Below are 22,054 nucleotides of genomic sequence, written 5' to 3'. Positions count from 1 at the left end.
TTAATGCAATGCAATGTTAGCGGCTCTGGTTGAAAGCGTCTGACTACTGCAAGGATTCTGCACTGGTTCTGTTGAGCAGGAGTTTCTGCCGTGCATCTGTGTGCATACACACGTTCTTCAGTAATGAAGAGCGTCTCTGGGGTCGCTGTGATCTCTGCGCTCAGATGATGAAGGTCCGGCTTCAAGGATCTCGCTGACCGCTTTCAACCGCGCTGAACTCTAACATGAAAGAGAAGAGCTGGATATGAGCGACTGCAACATTTGATGAGAACTACAGATGCTTCACAACTCTCCAGTCAACAGAACGTCACATTTAACTCTATCTACTTCCTTCTGGAACATTAAACAACATCCACACTTCACTCTTCTGCAATGCTACCGAGTGATAAAACGAAGTGTTTTAGATAGAATAATACAGACTGATGAATGCTGCACAGGACTCTGTATTAATGAAGTAAATGAGGTCAGTCCTGTGGATGTGGAGCTCCTGAAAGACACACAGAGGTTTAATTGAGCTTCTGTTTGGGAAGAAAGTGAAAAGAGGAGAGGGATTCAGACACACTGATGGGAATCACCGACTGTAATTAACACCTTCATCACTGAATCAGCCTCACAACCTGTCATGAGCCGCAGAGGACAGCCCTGAACCCTGTGAGGTGGAACAGTTTACTGAAACTTCAGACAGGATATTACAATATCTTGCATGAAAAGTTTGCATGTTTTTCTTTTTTGAGTAGCATATTTAAACCTTAGTCTGTTACAGCGAGAGTTTGGAGGAAAAAACAGCTCAGTATTATTCAAACAATTACACTAAAAGAGTTTTGATTGTATAAAGAAACACTGAACTATTAATCAGAGGACAGAGGAAATGCAGTAGATTGAGTGTGAAATAGGTTTATATTAAATATGATACTAATTGACATAGATATCTTCATGAGTTATATTTCTCTTCTGCATTTCTGCTCTAGCGTGTGTACTATGAATATTGTTATGACAGATGGCTTGTGATGTTGCTCATTTGTAAGTCGCTGTGGATAGAAGCGGATGCTAAATGAATAAATGTAAATCTATTGTGTCTCTGTGTTTTTCCCGAGGTAAGTGTGGTAACCAGGATTAGTTTTCCCTCCAGTCAAGTCATTTTTATTCCTTTAGCGCTTTTCATAATCCATGTTGTTCCAAAGCAGCTTTAGAAAATGGTGCATTAATATCTTAAAGCTCACAGTGTGCAGCCAAAGATAAAAATCTCCATAAAATGTTTAGATGAAGAGGGAGCAAAACCTTCAGAGCAATCAATCTACATATGATAAATATGATCTAGTTACTGCATACTGACTGTATCTATACATGCAACATCAATAAATCTATATAATAGATGTTTTCTAGCGGTTATGTGTGCACTGACTCGTTCTCTGCTGTATACTCTGTCAACAGCAGTTTGTCGAGTGACAGTATCGATGACACAGCAGGATAAAAATATATGTTTTACTTTCAACGAGATTCTGAAGCGTGTTCTGACAGACAGAGATACTGAGAGAGGCTTTTGGATTTGAAATGAGGAAACAAACAGGATTCAGAACTGAAATATACATAAGAATCTAAGGAAAAGGATCTAAGAAAGAACTGAAATTCAAAAGAATAAAACTGTGATGTTATAGACAGACAGACTGTTAGTGTGATTTAGAAAGACTGTATACTGAGTTTTATTGCCGAGTCTTATTTTGTGCGGTGATCACTCTCGGGTGCCGGTCAGGACACAGGAATCAGACCAGTTGCTGAATTTGGGTTATTTAATGGGAGCGACGGACCTGGTGAAACATGGCTTTCACATCACCACTTATGGCTACACTATGCTCCTAAGGTTTTTAAAGAGCTCCGTCCATCTGGGGGAAGTAGATTCTCTAAATCTATTTGCATCCTAGCAAACTCACTGGGGTCTCTGCGACTGAAGTAGGGAATTGACGGCATCGGACCTCGATATATTGGCTCAGAATGTAGAGGAATCTGATGTCGAGGATCGATTACGGTTCTCTTGTGGTCCCTCATTGGCAGGTATGGCTCTGAGATCGCTGCAGGCTCACCTTGAAGGTAACTCTTGTACTGTTCTGAGTTATATACTGGACTGGCTTGAAAAGGGGGCTGAGGATGAAAGCCTTGTAGTGACTCAAATGGCCTTGAAACATCCTGCTTGTCTTTGCTGTCTCTGGCCATGGAGGGGGATCAGGCCAATCTGCCTCATCATTCTCAGTAACCTCTCTGTGTACTGATGGGCTACCTGGTATTCAGAAACTGGTTTTGGGCTGTACACTCTCGCTGCACTGTGCTGTTCCTCTGTACAGTCGGCATCCCTTAGTGACTGACGACGGCTGAACGTGGGGGGTGTCATATTGGCAGCTCCTTTTCTTGTGAACACAACTCCTCTTCTTGCCCATTACTACTGATTCTTGGTTCAGAGAACTGTCTTTGTGGCAGCACAAAACCCATTTCATACTCCTCAAAATGATGTGGGGGTGGCTCCGACGTTTAGGTCTGGTTGAGGCTCTATCATCCATCTTCTAGAGAGAAATGATCCGGCTCGAAGGACCAATGTTAGTGAGATTTAGAAGGACTGGTAGCACACTGTTAGTACACGTACTGTAAAATAAAGTGCAACCAAGGACTGTATATTGAGTCTTATTTTGTGTGGTGATCACTCTCAGGTGCCGGTCAGGACACAGGAACCAGACCAGTTGCTGAATTTAGGTTATTTAATGTACAGTTGAGTAGGCATGGGTAAACAAATCTTGCAGTTGGCTTTATAATATACGTGTTTCTGTATGTGTACTAAATGAAAAGTGCGCCACAGATTACGACGAATATTACTAGTGAAACTTAAAAGCCAAAGATTTGGAAACTCAAAGTATCTAGCTATACAATACACAATATAGCAGAAATATCTTCTTTTGACATCCAAACATAATATACCCTGTGTGTAATAGTTAACGAGGAGATATTTAATGAATCTAGCAGTGCGTCATCTAGACACTTGCCATAATCACAATATAGCACCCAAACACGATAATATAAAAGATTAAATAGGAAATGAGAATAGAAACCTACTTTATAGCATTAATGCACACAATATAACTATATTATATCCATGAATGGAATGAATACTCTCATCTGCACAGCCCAAAGCACTGCATTCACTTTCTTTCTTGCGCAGTTCTTCCATAGACAGTAAGAGTTCCTCCCATAACTGATTATTGCATGCACTCTGGTTGTGTTTAAGCACATCGGTCGGCGCTGGAGTTGTGCATATGTGATTGTTCAGTTATCTGCGCTGCCTTTCTTACACAGACACTTTCTTACACTTTCTTACACAGCAGCTGCAGACATCATTCTCTCTCTCTCTCTCTCTCTCTCTCAGTAATAAAACAACAGTCACTGAAGACCAAGCAGAAGCAGTGGAGATGATTCACATGTGTTTGTCTAACTGCAGCAGTGTGTGGATAAGAATAGTCCCTCATGAGGCGTAACACAAACAAACCCTAAAAATACAACAGCGCATCACCGCATGCAGCTAATGAGGGCCCATCAAATGCATGAGAGTCTCCTCCAGAACGAGCAGCGCTGGATTCTCTCTTATTACCCCGCGAGACGCTGAGACGCTCCTCAGATGTTATCACTCTAGACATATGAAACCAGCCCCACATACAAAAGCAATCCCAGAGTCTGCTGCTTTCACATCTCGACCCTCCGGCAATACAACCACGTTCACGACTAACTAACTTCAACCAACTTAATTCATCTAGAAACACGCTCGGCGGGCATTAATGCTTTGTTGCATGTACTTTAATAAGATATTTTTCATCTGCATAATCAAGCGGCGCTCAGGCCAATCCATGTTTCTCCTTAATCCTGCCTCTGCCTCACAGGAAGACATTAATGGTTTCATTTCCTGCAGTTATCTCCTGATTAATGTTTCCTTCTTTAATTGTGTCTGCGTCGCTGCATTTTAGCAGAAAGCATTGAACAGAAGCTCTGACAGCGACGTGACAGGATCAAGACATTATCACGGAGGAAATAAGGGCTTTTCTAAAAAAACAAACTCAGGGCATGAACGAACTACATAAAAGCTGAATCAATCACACGTCTCACAATGCTCAGCTCTGTTGTTGACTCATTAATTAAAAGAGGCAAATCAATTCTCTCATTTATCTTCATTCCACAGAGCAGGGCTGAATAACAGACGCCTGTTTCGCTTCAGAATAGAAATAATCATTTCACTTGAAAACCTAATTGAGACTTTCTATTTCACAATTCTCACTTTACACCTCGCAGTTCTGACTTTATAACACAAAATTATAAATATATATCTCAACTTTGACTTCATCTCTCACTATTCTGAGTTCATATCTTGAAATTCTGAATATATATTTCGAAATACAAAATGCAAATCTTGCAATTCTAAGTTTGTATCTCAAAATGTTAGTCATATTTTGAAATTCTGACTTTTAATCGTGCAATTCTATATTTATATTTTGACTTTCTGAACTTATATTTTGAATTTTTTTATTGAAATCTTCTTTATATCCCAAAATCCTGAATTTATCATTTCACAGTCTTACTTTAAATCTTACAGTTCTGAGTTTATAGCTTGCAATTTGGTAAAAAAAAATAATAATAATAAGATTATCACGACTTTTTATCTAGCAATTCTGACTTTTCACAGAATTGCAAGGGGAAAAGCCTGAATTGGGAGAAAAAAAGGAGTCTTTATTTATTTGTTTATTTATTTATTTTTGGCAAAATCAAGCTTCTATAGGGCTGTTTCTTACAGCTGGCAAGAAAAGAAAGTTCGGTCTTTTTTATATGCATGTTTATGGATCATTGTGAACTTTTGTTCTCAGAAATGCAAGTCCTCATTTTGACCTGTTAACCTAATTTAACCTCTTTGTTGTGACCAAAAAAAAACATTTTTTTTTTAAATAAAAGCATTATTATCTTAAATCGTATTGCATGTATTCTTATTAAATGACAGGGGTGAGTTTTTCAGTAAAGTGTTAGTTAGTGGTTGTTTCTCAGCACTGCAAACTCATTCCAGTGTCAGAGAAATGCAATGCCTCTTTTCTGTGTGTCTCCAGGTTAATAGCTGATCAAAGCAGATGTTGTGACACGTTTATTCAATCAGCAGATGCTTTTATCCAAAGCAACTTAAAAATGAGGAATAACACGAGCGACGCGAGCAGAAGGGGAATAAAAGAGAGAGAAACAGAAACGAACACTAATTTGGTCAAAGGACACATTTGAGGCTGAGCTCAGAGTGTCAAAACATTGTTATGCTAGCTGCTAATTAACACACACACACACACACACTGTTATTCACTGCTGTCACTCTCACTGAAGAAGAGTTTAATTAAAGCTGCTGGTTTTCACAGGTAGGTTAATCAGATCTAATGAGGCTCCTGACAGCTCTTTTGGGTGAAGAACTCGACCCATCTGACCAAATCAAACACATCATACACTCCACTTCAAGAAGTCATGAGTCATCATTCATTAGCAGACGGACAGCCATTAACCCCCGCTCTCCCGTCAGACTCTGGAGAAGAACAGCGGAACATGAACCAGAATCATGTTTGATGGCTGACCGGTTACACCAGCAAAATTAATAATAATAATAATCATAAAATCACGGTTCAGACCTTCTTCTTGCAATTCTTATAAAATCTGTCTTAATGTCTTAGATATTTTAGATTCAAATATATGCAAAAGAATATAAATTGCTAGTGAATCATTAATGATATTTATAATTTAAATGCATGCTATAATAGAGTGTAATATTGATGTACGGCTTGATGATTAAATGATTCAGTCAGAAGCTGCTGTTTGTCCATGAAGACCAATGCAGCAATAAATGAGAGTCTGTGTTTCTGATTGAGTGTGTGATCTGCTTTAATGACAGCAGACGTCACAAACACATTAACCAGAGACTGATGAGCGTTATGAGAGAGTTCCTTCATCCGTCATCATCAGCCCATCACACACACACACACACACACACAACGCTTATCCAGTTCAGACAGTCACAGTGTGAGGGATGAACCAATGATTACATCATATACGCTTTCTAGAACCATAAAAAGCATTACCTGAAATAATATTAACTTGAACTGAAATAGTAAAACATTTAATAAAAATAATTTTAGATAGTTTCTTGTTTTGACTTGGTTTAACTTCATGTACAAAAATAATTACAAAAACAAAAATAAAAACAATAGACATTTTCAAAACACAAAAGCTAGTAAAATGACAAAACACACAAAATTAAAACTAAAAACACATTAAAATTACTAAAATTACAACTAAACAATAAAAATTATAGTATCCCACTCATTCTAAAATATCATTATTATTATAGGTACTATTATGGTTTCATTCATATTTTTAATTAGAATTAATATTTTCTGTTTTTATTCTAAAATGCCAATATATATATATATATATATATATATATATATATATATATATATATATATATATATATATATATATATATATTGGTAATGAAAAGAGTGTGTTAGGTAATTTTTTTAGTATTAGTAAACTAATAATTCTGATATGATCACTGGGGTTAGAGGTGATTTCACAAAGACTAAAAGGATGAATTATGTTGACTAGAGAAACAAAAAGTGTACTGTTTCTTAATTAAATGCTATTTTTATCAATGTAGGAGAGAATTGAGGAGAACTGAGATGATGTCGAGTTGACTGTAGAGTCTGTATACGTGAGCGGAGATCAATAATCCAGCAGACGGACGGCTGACTCGCTCCACTGAGCCTCGTGATGAACTTCCTGTCTGCACAGGAACATCAATCTCAGTTCTTCAGGGAGGAAACAAAAGCATCTGAATGATCTATAGACCAGCTGACCCCGCCCACAAACACAGCACTCCGTCTGATTGGACACCAAACACAACACTTTTTCAAATATTGTAACTTTTATGGATTTAGTTGTAGCTTTAGTTTTAATTAGAGGGACATGAAGAGGTTTGACGGACAGGGAGCGTTGATCAATCCCTGATCCAGACTTCAGCCGTTCACTGAGAGTCTGTGTGAGAGACTCATGGACACCTTGGAGACTTCAGCATCCCGTTCCATCATCATTTTCACCATTTCCACAACACAATTCACTCTTTCCAGTGTCTGGATGTCAAATTAACAAAGAACAAGACTTCAACATCATTTGACATCGCAGGTCAATCTATTTTTATTCTTCTAGAAGATTGACTGACTGACTGATCTTTGCAGTGCATGCAACATGTAATGTAATAACAGTTGTTATATAAGTTGAATTTCTCTAATTTAAGAGCTTTTATAAGTTCTTCATTTGTTTGAAGGGTGAAATAAAATGTTATACATCTGCAGAAACCTTTTAATACCAGAGAAATACATTTTTGATTTATACAATACATTCTCAAGACAGTCCTTTATTAATCATCAGACAGATGAAGTGAGATTAACGAATCGCTCGTTTGAAGTGAGAGACAAATCACTGGATAATACACTCCCATCTGTAAATGAGCAGGCTATGAAAGTGTATGAAATCTAAAACTATACTGTGATCTGTTCCTTCACTCGTCTAAATCAGATGTGGCAGTGTTAATAACCACATGTAATTCTGACTTCCAGCGCTACTCCATGCTTCATAACTTTGAATCATTTCTCCAACAAACAAAAATTACATCATTTGAAATTAGACACTAAACGAATGTCACAATATGATTCTAGATATAAAATCAAATGGCATTAGTGGAAGATGAATGGAATTAGGAATTGAATTGGAAGGACAGGAAGAGGAATTCAATGAATTGCAATTCAAGGAAATTCAACCCAGGTGATGCATTCTGGGAAATGAAGTGTTCTTCCACCGGTGGACTTTTTTTGTTTCTTTAAAATTACAGGTGAATTTCATTGCAGTTCAATTTTGAATGGTGCAAAACTCCAAAAATCTCCAAAAAATATATCAGGTGAAAAACACGTGTTTTGCAAAATATACACTGCAGAAAAAAAAAGGATCTTTCAGTATAAATATCTTAACATTCTAAAATCAAGACAGAACTAAAATGACAAAATATTAAAACTTGCTTTTGAAAATTCTACAAAAAATTAAGTGAGTAAAACAAGGAAAAACAATATCTACTAATGGGGTCAGAATTAAAAAATAAATAAAAATGCATGCAAAAACCAGCAATTAAACATGTTTATTTTTCTGATCCCACACTGGTTATTTTTCTTGATCGAAGCATAAACTTTATTCATTTTGCTGCAATTTTTTGAAAACAATTAAATGTATCTATTTAATTAAATGTTGCTTACAGGTGATAAAAATGACCTTTTAAAAAATGTAATTAATGTAATATTTACTAGTTCAATGTTTTATTTGTAAACCGGATTTATTTATATTTATGCAGTAATTATAATCAGTAAGTAACACAAGTAATGCACGTTAAATAAATTACTTTTTTTCAAATAACTAGTGAAATAACTTCGTAATGGATGTTTCGGTTTATGAAGTAACACAATATTGTAACAGATTACTTTTAAAAAGTAACTTTCCCCAACACTGATTATAATGCATTTATGACCCGTGAACATAGACATGAAAAATATATTTTCAACTGAAACTCATAAATCCTGAATGCTTTACAGGACAGACTCTTTTAAAGAAGAGTGAAGAAGTGGAAAAAAGTTATATATATATTTTATTTAATTTTTTTAAGCTGCAGAAGTTCATAAAAATATATTTTTCTAATTGTAAATGAAATCAATATTTTCTAGATCATAAAACATTTCACTCTAAAAGTGGAATGAAAATTAAAGCTATTAATCTAAAGAAGTTGTGCTCCAAATTTGAGGTTGATATTACCAAAAAAAGAGCTTTCAGTGAGATTTTGTTCAGGCGCAGTACCAAACCCTTCCACTAGTTTTTGTATAAATACTTTTTTGATAGAAAAAATAACATGTATAATTAATTATAATATTTATTTATATAATGACTACAACAACAATTAATTATACATATTATAAATTGTATATTGGACACAAACATTCTATTTTAAAGAATGAAAGATGAAAGTCTGTTGAAGTAAAACACAAGATCATATTTGTGAATATAATCTTTTATTTACTCTAGAATGATGCAAGAAATGTACACATTTTTATCTCAAGGTATAAAAATTTTTTCTTAAATAAGCATTTTTCATTCATACGTTTGCAGGCGTATTAATCATTTGTTACAAACCCTGAAGAGAGCAATGACACCAAACGAAAGTAAAAAGAGTTTGCGATACAAACCCAGCGACGGTGACCTGATTTGACGTGATGAAGTATTGCTCTGAGTAAAAGCATTGTTCTCAATTATATATAGATATGTACATCAAAATATACGCTCTAGTTTAAAAAGGCCTTGGTTGAAGCTATTGATAATGGGTTATTGAATGTGTGCTGCTGACGCAGACTGATGACATCATATCCAGGCGTCCACCGAGGGCGGAGCTGGACTCCAGTGCACTGACAAACCTGCAAAATAAAAATCAGGCTTTCAGAAAATGTGAGAGATGGGTTTAGGACTAGGGGAAGAAAACACAGTTTGTACAGTATAAAAAACCCTTACACTGATGGAGAGTCTCCATAAAACATAGAAGTGTGTGTGTGTGTGAGTGAGTGCGCATGTGAGTGTGTGTGTTTGTGCATGTGTGCATGTGAGTGTGTGTGCATGTGTGTGTGAGAGTGTGTGTGCATATGTGCATGTGTGCATGTGAGTGTGTGTGCATGTGATTGTGTGTGCGTGTGTGTGCATATGTGCATGTGAGTGTGTGTGTATGTGTGCATGTGAGTGTGTGTGCATGTGAGCATGTGAGTGTGTGTGCATGTGTGCATGTGAGTGTGTGTGCATGTGTGTGTTTGTGCGTGTGTGCATGTGAGTGTGTGTGCATATGTGTGTGAGAGTGTGTGTGCATATGTGCATGTGTGCATGTGAGTGTGTGTGCATGTGATTGTGTGTGCGTGTGTGTGCATATGTGCATGTGAGTGTGTGTGCATGTGAGCATGTGAGTGTGTGTGCATGTGTGCATGTGAGTGTGTGTATGTGTGTGTTTGTGCGTGTGTGCATGTGAGTGTGTGTGCATGTGTGTGTGAGAGTGTGTGTGCATGTGATTGTGTGTGAGTGTGTGTGCATATGTGCATGTGAGTGTGTGTGTGTGTGTGTGTGTGTTTGTGCGTGTGTGCATGTGAGTGTGTGTGCATGTGATTGTGTGTGCGTGTGTATGCATATGTGCATGTGAGTGTGTGTGTGCATGTGTGCATGTGAGTGTGTGTGTGCATGTGTGCATGTGAGTGTGTGTGTGCATGTGTGCATGTGAGTGTGTGTGCGTGTGTGAGCCTGTGAGTGTGTGTGCGTGTGTGAGCCTGTGAGTGTGTGCGCATATGTGAGTGTGTGCGCTTGTGCATGTGAGTGTTTGTGCGGGTGTGTGAGGTCAGAAGATGAAGATGAAGTGTTACAGCAGAGGAAGAGTCTTTCACTACAGCGGATGTTAAAAAGCCCTCAGAGATCCACACAGATCAATAACGGCTGCACAGGAAACCCCCTCGACATGAACGAGTGAAACAGACGGAACGAGAGAACAACCGAAATATACAAAACATATCCAGGGTCAACAGAAGCGGAACAGTGTTTCTAAAAGCTCCATCGACAGCATTTTCTGAGTAATCGACATCATGATTTCACTCACGCATGACTGAAAACAAACATATCCTCTGCAGTGAATGGGTGCCGTCAGAATGAGAGTCTGATAAAAACATCCCAATAATCCACAGCACTCCAGTCCATCAGTGAACATCTGGAGAAGACAAAACCTGAAACACATCCAGCATTAAGATGATTTTAACTCAAACACATAGAGTCTATAATCCAGAATAACACTTCCTCCAGTGAAAAAGTGTTCTGTTCTGAATCAGGAGAGAAATCTGCACAGATCAAGCAGCGTTTAAACAGATCCAAACAACAACAGCAGATGCACTTCTTCACTGGAGGAAGTGTTATTATGATTATAGACTCTATGTGTTTGAGTTAAAATCATCTTAATGCTGGATGTGTTTCATCTTTCTTAAGTTGTTATGCGCGTCCATCACAGGAATAAAGAGAGAGCTGCACAATCAATCCAGGAGCGGAGCGGGTCATTTGCATCTTCATTAGCAGAAGCTTTTCACTTCTGCTAGATCTCAGGATAAAGGGGTAATTAACACAAACTGCCCCACAATTTAAGAGTTTGCCTGAAAGCACAAGCATTAATTAAACATTAAACACACGCTATTATGAAGAGGCTCGCTGTGATTGGTCAATGTGTCTGGATCCACTGCAGACCTTTCACCAAATAAACTACACAACACATGTTTTATTCCATATTTACATCTGTATTGAAATCAGTTTATGTTCTCATTATCAATAAACATTAAGCGGAGTCCCATCAGTATTGGTTTTTTCTAATATTTGATCATGTGTTTAATGTTTTAGTTTACTATAATAACACTGTTTTTAATGTCGTTTGGGTTAAAACATCCAGTTAAATTAAATGAAAATCAGAAATTAGCTCAAATGTTTTTTTTTTTATATTTAATTTTTATTTCAGTTACCAATTATTTAATTTAACACATTTTCAATGATTTATTTTGAGTTAATACAATAACCTGCAACACTCAAGTCTGTAAAAAGTGTTGCATGCCTTTTTCTAATAGCACTGAGAAAACACTGAAAGAAATTCCTGAGAAAAGCTTCATACGAACACACAACAAAGCAAACCTACAGACAAAAGCGAGTGAATGAAAGGAAAGCTGCTCTGGATTCTGAGGACACACTCATTTATCTTACAAACACACCAGTGGAATTAATGCACACGCTACTGGTTTCCGTGCATGCACTAATTTGTATTTAAATGGTGTTTTGTGTCAGATAAACACATTCATTCCCATCGAGAGATAAACATCAGCAAACATCACTGTACAGAGCTTCATGTGTGTGATCAGATCAGCTGCAGAAATCATGATGACATCACAATCATCAGCTCATTAACACACGATGTCACTCGTGTTCACATACAGCTAAAATGGCCAAAACTATCTAAATACTAAAATTCAAGAAGTCTATCTAACTAACTAACTGACTATTAGAGACTATTCACACAGAATCTGTTTTGGCATTTAACAATAAAACTGAGCTTATATTGTGTTCTGGATCAATCAGATGCGGGAAATACTTGAAGTGTGAGACTATTTCTCACTTAAAGTCTGTGTAATGAGAAATAAAAAAAAGTGTATTTACATTTATATTTAGTCATTTATCAGACGCTTTTATCAAAAGCTAATTACAAATGATGACAACAGAAGCAATCAACAATTGTTTACCATAAAATCTACATTTTAGAGAAAATAATATAATAATAAAATATAAGAATATTTTGTTTATAATATTCACATTCATAAAAATGGTTTTGGTAAAGTGTTAGAAGTACTAATACCAACCAAAAAAAAAATATTTACAAATTTAAAATAATACAAATTGAACATTTTTTATTTTAAATTTAAAATAAAACAATAAACCATTAATAAAAATTACATTTCACAAAAAACAAAATCATTCAAATACAGTTTCTTTAATGTTCTCATATTTCCTTTTTTTTCTAAATGTGTGAGAAGTATTCATGTTTTTAAAAAATTACAAAATAATGTAAAAAAAAATCTAGATTTTAAATGTAAAAATAAAACTAAATATTTTAATATAATATTCACATTTCAGAAAAATGGGTTTAACAAATCATTAATTTTTATTTTTTTTATGTGTGAGAAGTATTAATGTTAAATTTAAAAACAGAATTTACATCTAAAGATATTAAATAAATCAAAATATTTTAAATACTATTTATAATATTCACATTTCATGGAAAACAAATGTTGTTTCCAGCAACAAAAGTTGTCAAATATGGTTTTCATAGTGTGATTTTTGGTGAATTGTACTGAATTGATCCAGAACATCATGATGGTGTTTGAACATGATATAAGGGGTTAAGTTTAAACAGCATGCACATACGTCGAATGCATGTTTACATTAAAAAGTGCCCCATCAAAAGTGCATTCTGTGTGAACATCAGGTAGAAACAGCACATGATGTGCGTTAGAGCTTTTATCAGGGCAGAAAATAAACTGGAGATGAGCTTGTGGAAATAAGACAGAGAGAGCTCAGAGAAACAGCCAGTGCAAAGCTGCTTCAGCTAACGTGTGACTGGAGGAGCAGATCTCACTGACGGATATTAACTATTCATTTCCTAAAAAAAAAAAAAAAAAGGAGTCAGAGGAATGATGAAGAAGAGGCTGAAGTGATGAGACTGAGTCTTAATGAGCCTCTGAATATTTGATGGTAGAGTGAGCTCAGAGAGAGAGAGAGAGGAATAAAGAACATCAGTGTCTCACCAATGGATGCTCTGCAGTGAAAGGGTGCCGTCAGAATTAGAGTCCAAACAGCTGATAAAGACATCAACAAGAAATTCACACGTACTTTACCTTTGCAGATTTCTCTCCTGATTTAGACTTAATGTCTTATTTGGACTCTGATTCTGACGGCACCCATTCATAACTGATTAAGTGCAGTAATGAAGTGTCCTCACCTGTCTGTCCTTACGCCGCTCTGCCCTGCGTGTCTCGTCTGGACTCAGCGGCTCGCGCCAGACCGTCGGCCATCAGAGCTTCCTCCAGACTGCGGCGCGCCTGATGCACCTTCAGCTCCTGCTCCCTGAGGAGGAAGAGGAGGAGAGCGGGATGAAGGCTCTGAGCCGGCCTGTCAATCAAACCCACAACTACAGCTTCTCTTCTCTTCTGATGTTCAACTCAACTTACACAAACGGGATAAACAGATGTCTGAGCATCTAATCAAACACAGATCACCTTCAGAAGAAGCACTAAAGACTAAATAAGGGCTCATTAACATACTGACACATTAACAGCTAGTGGTTATTCATACAGAGCTCAGTCAATCATCACTTATACTGCTGCAAACCTGCACAGAAAACTAACTAAACCATATATATTGAGAAATGTCACAATGTTTTTCTTTTTATTATTATTATTTATTGAAATTCAATAAGGTCCAGTGTTATTTTAGAATTAACATTTTTACTTCGATTTTGAAATGTATTTTTATATTTTCCGTTTTTTTTTTTTTTTTTTTTTTTTAATCCTGTCATTTTTATTTAGGTTTAAATCATTCTAGATTTAATTTATTTTCAGTGAGTCATTTTAGTGACTGAATTTAGTCATTTCATTGAGTTCACCAGGCGAAATGTATTTTGATTTTATCATCTTTGTCTGAGATACAACTATTAGAAAATCTGGAATCTGAGGGAGCGAAAAAATCAAAATATTGAGAAAATCATCTTTAAAGTTGTTCAGATGAAGTTCTTAGCAATGAATATTACTAATCAAACATTAAGTTTTGATATATTTACAGTAGGAGATTTACTAAATATCTTCATGAACATGATCTTTACTTAATATCCTAATGATTTTTGGCCCATACAGTGTATTGTTGTCTATTTCTCCAAATACACCTGAGCTGCTGATGACTGCTTGTGTGCTGCAGGGACACTGATGTCCTTGAAAACATCTCTGGTGTTCCACTGAAGAAAGAAGGTGACATGAATGATCATTTTTGGCTGAATGATCTCTTTAATGGGAAAGGTCAGAGAAGAAGAAAATGAAGATGAAAAATTAAATCATGACTGTTTGGGTCCAAGACGTCTTGACTAATGTTTCTAAACATCATTGAGGGAAGATCCTGTAGAATCCTGAGCATGCTGCTGTCATCAGATGCTCATAAAGAACAACACACACACACACACACACACACTCACGGAGGCCTTTGTCGCAGCTCTTATGAGACGGAGGAAGGAGTGTGTCCTGAATGATAATGATGTGCATGAAGTGGCTGACAGTGCTGTGTTTCCATCAGTGCACACACACAAGATCTGTATATGAACACACACTAATGCACATCACACCATCACTGATTCCTGCTCATATAACCTCTCAGTCGCTTCCTTCTTAGAAATGAAGAACACGGAGACTGAAATCTCTCTGGCCCTCACAGACAACACACAGCTCTGCTGCATGAGTCTAAACACACACACACACACACACACACACACACACACGTGCTGCATGCGTGTGCATCTACTGCCATCTTGTGTTTTGGACTGGAAAACTGCCGTAAGATGCCATAAAATTAAACAAAGTAAAAAAAAAAATGTTAAAATAAATAAATACACTTTAAAACTATGATTTTTTTTATTAAGTAAACAAATAAATAAATAGTTTGCATTTCAGTGCTGTCCTATGAACAAAAAGCACTCTGCTTATAAATCACTAAAAAGCAGTCAGTCGTTTTAGTTCATCGTGACCTCACAAAGTTATTTGTTATAAAGAATCTCTTATCTATAGTTTGCTCTGAACACAATACCTGAACATAAAAACCCTAGTTTGATCTTGGTGAGTGGATCCAGACGTCACTGATCAGTCCGACTCATTTATTCAGTGTTAATGGTTCAGCCCAAACTTCTGTTGACCAGCGTTTAACCACTGCACAGTGATTATGAGATGCATTACAGGGAATAATCAACGCATTCAAACACTTTTATAATGCATTATATATAAAGGCTTTCAGTATTTTTCAACTGTTGCTGTTAATAACAAATAAAGCTAAAATAAAAGATAAATATTAGAGGAAAACTTTAAAGTACTTAAATATTTAAATGTCAAATAAAATTTAAAATTGTTATAATGTATTATAACTGGAAATTCATTATTCGGTGCATTGCAAAGCACAATTAATGCATTAAATAAGAAAAACATGTAAATAAAATATTATATGATCAAATATTAGATTAAAAAAAACATAGGCAGAATTAATGCACTAAAATAAAAAATAAAAAATAATAAAAATATTAGATGAAAAGCTTAAAGTTGCAGACATTAAGTTTTGCCTCTTTTTTCCACATCTGTTTGAGAACCTGCAAAATACTGATTTTGGATAATTTTTAACCATTAAAAGTATGGATTGCAGCTTTAAGTACTATAAGTCAATTAAAGCTGTGGTAGGGAACTTTTGACGCTCTAGCGGTTAATAAACAGAACTGCTTGCGTCTTGCGGAAGAACATCGTAGCCGGAACTACTTCTCTCTGTTTATGTCTATGAAGAATCACAAAGGTACTGGGTTACTCCGCCGCGGTATCCCCGAAGCAATCTAAAATAGTCCGAATATAAACACTTATTATAGGTGCACCCTAGTGATTCAGGACAAGCTAAAAACACGGTTTGGAAAATGGATTCATGGTGTACTCGCTTATTATATACATTTTTCTACATTTTGAACACAAACAAAGTTACGGACCGCAGCTCTGATTGGTTGTTTTTTACCGGGAGCGATGGAGTTTCTGCAAATGGCAATAGGACACTGGGAGGAGCCAGAGGAGCTTGATTTTTTCACAGATTATCTGTCTCATATTCTACTGTCAGGACATAATGACAGGTTTAACAAATATGTCAAAAATATATTTTTACAAAAGTTCCCTACTGCAGCTTTAATACATAAAAAAAAAAAAAAATATATATATATATATATATATATATATATATATATATATATATATATATATATATATATATATATATATATATATATATATATAGGCAAATTAATGCATTAATATACAATGATACATTAGATGGAAAGGCATAACTAATGAATTAAAATATTTCTATAATGCATGAAATATTAGTGTGTTAAAGTTACACATTTGATGTCCAGTGATGTGGAGTATCTGTGACCGGTCAGAGGACTCACCGTATGTCTTCATCTGTGACGGTGAAGGCCTTGCAGAGCGGCTGTGATGTGTTCAGCCATATGGCCGGGTTCTTCTCGGCCGCGGAGGACGTCTGACCCGTGATGGGCGCCGAGCTCATGTGCAGAGCGCTAGCGATGGCCGACAGGAGCGTCTCATCCGTCGAGTCCGGTCCCAAACCTGCACCACAGCACACACGTTACCCAGCGCTCACACGCACACACACACACACGTTACCCAGCGCTCACACGCACACGTTACCCAGCTCTCACACACACACACGTTACCCAGCGCTCACACGCACACGTTACCCAGCGCTCACATACACATTACCCAGCGCTCACACACACGTTACCCAGCGCTCACACACACACACGTTACCCAGCGCTCACACACACACACACACATTACCCAACGTTACCCAGCGCTCTCACACACACACACACACGTTACCCAGCGCTCACACGCACACGTTACCCAGCGCTCACATACACATTACCCAGCGCTCACACACACGTTACCCAGCGCTCACACACACACACGTTACCCAGCGCTCACACACACACACACACATTACCCAACGTTACCCAGCGCTCTCACACACACACACACACACGTTACCCAGCGCTCACACGCACACACACACGTTACCCAGCGCTCACACACACACACACACGTTACCCAGCGCTCACACACGTTACCCAGCGCTCTCACACACACGTTACCCAGCGCTCACACACACACACACACACGTTACCCAGCGCTCACACACGTTACCCAGCATTCACACACACACGTTAACCAGCGCTCACACACACACACACACACATTACCCAGCGCTCACACACGTTACCCAGCGCTCACACACACACACACGTTACCCAGCGCTCACACACACGTTACCAAGCGCTCACACACACGTTACCCAGCGCTCACACACACACACACACACACGTTACCCAGCGCTCACACACACGTTACCCAGCACTCACACACACACGTTACCCAGCGCTCACACACACACACACACACACACATTACCCAGCGCTCACACACACACACACACACACACGTTACCCAGCGCTCACACACGTTACCCAGCGCTCTCACACACACGTTACCCAGCACTCACACACACACACACACACACACTTTACCCAGCGCTCACATACGCGTTACCCAGCGCTCACACACATGTTACCCAGCGCTCACACACACACACACACACACGTTACCCAGCGCTCACACACACATTACCCAGCGCTCACACACACTTTACCCAGCGCTCACACACGCGTTACCCAGCGCTCACAAACACGCGTTACCCAGCGCTCACAAACACACGCTACCCAGCGCTCACAAACACACACACATGTTACCCAGCGCTCACACACACACACATTACCCAGCGCTCCCACTCACACACACGTTACACAGCTCTCACACACACACACACGTTACACAGCGCTCACACACACACACACACACACACACACGTTACACAGCGCTCACACACACACACGTTACCCAGCGCTCACACACACTTTACCCAGCGCTCACATACGCGTTACCCAGCGCTCACAAACACACGCTACCCAGCGCTCACAAACACACACACGTTACCCAGCGCTCACACACACACACATTACCCAGCGCTCACACACACACGTTACCCAGCGCTCACACACACACACACGTTACACAGCTCTCACACACACACACGCATGTTACACAGCGCTCACACACACACACACACGTTACACAGCGCTCACACACACACATTACCGAGCGCTCACACACTTTACACAGCGCTCACACACACACACACGTTACCCAGCGCTCACACACACACGCGTTACCCAGCGCACACACACACACACCATTACCCAGCGCTCACACACACACACAAACGTTACCCAGCGCTCACACACACACACGTTACCCAGCGCACACACACACACGTTACCCAGCGCTCACACACACGCGCGTTACCCAGCGCACACACACACACACCATTACCCAGCGCTCACACACACACACACAAACGTTACCCAGCGCTCACACACACACACACAAACGTTACCCAGCGCTCACACACACACACAAACGTTACCCAGCGCTCACACACACACACAAACGTTACCCAGCGCTCACACACACACACGTTACCCAGCGCTCACACACACACGCGTTACCCAGCGCTCACGCACACACACCATTACCCAGCGCTCACACACACACACACCATTACCCAGCGCTCACACACACACACACACACACACACACACCATTACCCAGCGCTCACACACACACACACAAACGTTACCCAGCGCTCACACACACACACACACACGTTACCCAGTGCTCACACACACACACACACGTTACCCAGCACTCACACACACATGCGTTACCCAGCGCTCACACACACACACGCACACACGTTACCCAGCGCTCACACACACACACACGCGTTTCCCAGCGCTCACACACACACAAAAAACACACGGGATACCCAGCGCTCACACACACACACATTACCCAGCGCTCACACACACACACACACACGTTACCCAGTGCTCACACACACACACACACACGTTACCCAGTGCTCACACACACACACACACGTTACCCAGCACTCACACACACATGCGTTAACCCAGCGCTCACACACACACACGCACACACGTTACCCAGCGCTCACACACACACACACGCGTTTCCCAGCGCTCACACACACACAAAAAACACACGGGATACCCAGCGCTCACACACACACACATTACCCAGCGCTCACACACACGTTACCCAGCGCTCACACACACACATTACCCAGCGCTCACACACGTTACCCAGCGCTCACACACGTTACCCAGCGCTCACACACGTTACCCAGCGCTCACACACACGTTACCCAGCGCTCACACACACACACGTTACCCAGCACTCTCACACACACACACACACACACACACGTGACCCAACACTCATAAACACACATTACCCAGTGCTCACACACACACACACACACGTTACCCAGCACTCACACACAGGTTACCCAGCGCTCACACATACACGTTACCCAGCGCTCACACACACACACACATTACCCAGCGCTCACACACACACCTTACCCAGCGCTCACACACACACACACACACGTTACCCAGCGCTCACACACACACACCTTACCCAGCGCTCACACACACACACGTTACCCAGCGCTCACACACACAAACCTTACCCGGCGCTCACACACGTTACCCAGCGCTCACACACACAAACACACGTGACCCAACACTCATACACACACACACACATTACCCAGTGCTCACACACACACACGTTACCCAGCACTCACACACAGGTTACCCAGCGCTCACACATACACGTTACCCAGCGCTCACACACACACCTTACCCAGCGCTCACACACACACACACGTTACCCAGCGCTCACACACACAAACCTTACCCGGCGCTCACACACACACACACAAACACACGTTACCCAGCGCTCACACACACACACACACACACACACACACACACACGTTACCCAGCACTCACACACACACACACACACACACACATTACCCAGCACTCACACACACATTACCCAGTGCTCATGCACACATTACCCAGCGCTCACACACACACACGTTACCCGGCACTTGCACGCACGTTACCCAGCACTCACACACACACACACATTACCCAGCACTCACACACACATTACCCAGCGCTCATGCACATATTACCCAGCACTCACACACACATTACCCAGCGCTCATGCACATATTACCCAGCACTCACACACACATTACCCAGCGCTCATGCACACATTACCCAGCGCTAACACACACACACGTTACCCAGCACTCACACACACATTCAGCCCAGACCCAACCAGCCTTACTCTGTAAACCCTTGGGCAGATCCAGCGTCCTGAGCGCTTCCTCCGACACGTCCCACGACCGCAGACCCTTCAGCCGCTTCTCCCAGAACAGCTGCACACACACACACACACACACACACAACAAACCCATGAAGACTCAGAGCTTCATTCTGTGAAGAATATGAAATATGTCTCCCTGCAGCACAGAAGCAGCATCAGTGTCACAGTTATATTTGTAGAAATAGACAACAATACATTGTATGAACCTCATTTATACTTTCTCTTTTATGACAAAAATCATTAGGATATTAAGTAAAGATCATGTTCCATGAAGATATTTATTAAAATTCATACCGTAAATATATCAAAACTTAATGTTTGATTAGTAATATTCATTGCTAAGAACTTCATCTGAATAACTTTAAAGATGATTTTCTCAATATTTAGATTTTTTTGCTCCCTCAGATTCCAGATTTTCAGATAGTTGTATCTCAGACAAATATTGTCCTCCGAACAAACCACACATCACTGGAGAGATCATTTATTTATGTTCCAAAACAATTACCCTTATGACTGGTTTTGTGCTCGTGGGTCTCATATTACAGAAAGACTTACAATAGAAATACAAAAACACAAATGTTGCTTTGGCAACTAACTGAAATAAATAAGTTTAAAGTATTAAAACTGAAAACAAATTACAACAACAACAAAACAATATTCAGGTTTTCAGAGTCTCGATCCGGTCACAATGACAGTAAAGGGCTGTTGTTCTCGGCTGATCTCAGAGCAGCTCTAAAGAATTAAACTCAATGAGTTCGGCCCGGAGGAGTGTTTGTGTGTTCGCTGGTCGGCCCGCGGGACACATAAACACAACCACTGCTCATAAACACAGCAGGAGCTACTGAGAGGAAGCTCGCCAACGAGCGCCGCGGGGCCCATACAACTAAACCACCGCGGATACTCTAACAGCCCCTGATATATGTGAGACCAGATTCATTCACATACACCTGCTCAAATCACTGAGCTGTCCGCTCACAGAGGCTGTGTCTTCAAGCCAAACTCTCACATGCAAAATAGCTCAATGTTAGCTGTTTTATATGTGAATCTATGATAAACTGTCATTTATTTTGTGCGTGTGATCACATCTGTGTGAGTGTAAGTGAGTGTGTGTGAGTGTGTGTGTATGTGTGTGTGTGTGAGAGAGAGAGACAGAAAATGTAAAAATAAATGAA

At 39.6% G+C, this 22,054-nt stretch overlaps 1 protein-coding gene across 1 annotated transcript in view; it reads right to left on the bottom strand.

Annotated features, from left to right (window-relative positions):
• Positions 1 to 9,141: 9,141 nt before the first annotated feature.
• mbd2 (methyl-CpG binding domain protein 2) overlaps positions 9,142 to 22,054 on the bottom strand; it is a 28,784-nt gene continuing 15,871 nt past the window's right edge. The window contains exons 4-7 of the mRNA XM_052556916.1: positions 20,844 to 20,934; positions 16,925 to 17,102; positions 13,694 to 13,818; positions 9,142 to 9,557 (exon numbers count right to left, since the gene is read on the bottom strand). Coding sequence (XP_052412876.1) covers positions 13,704 to 13,818; positions 16,925 to 17,102; positions 20,844 to 20,934 — 384 coding nt within the window. The 3' untranslated portion in view covers positions 9,142 to 9,557; positions 13,694 to 13,703. The remainder of the gene's footprint in view (positions 9,558 to 13,693; positions 13,819 to 16,924; positions 17,103 to 20,843; positions 20,935 to 22,054) is intronic.

This window comes from Carassius gibelio, chromosome B5 (assembly GCF_023724105.1).
Source record: "Carassius gibelio isolate Cgi1373 ecotype wild population from Czech Republic chromosome B5, carGib1.2-hapl.c, whole genome shotgun sequence".
Taxonomy (NCBI): domain Eukaryota; kingdom Metazoa; phylum Chordata; class Actinopteri; order Cypriniformes; family Cyprinidae; genus Carassius; species Carassius gibelio.
The sequence above is the reverse complement of the archived record's forward strand: the minus strand, read 5'-3'. Positions and strand labels throughout refer to the sequence as shown.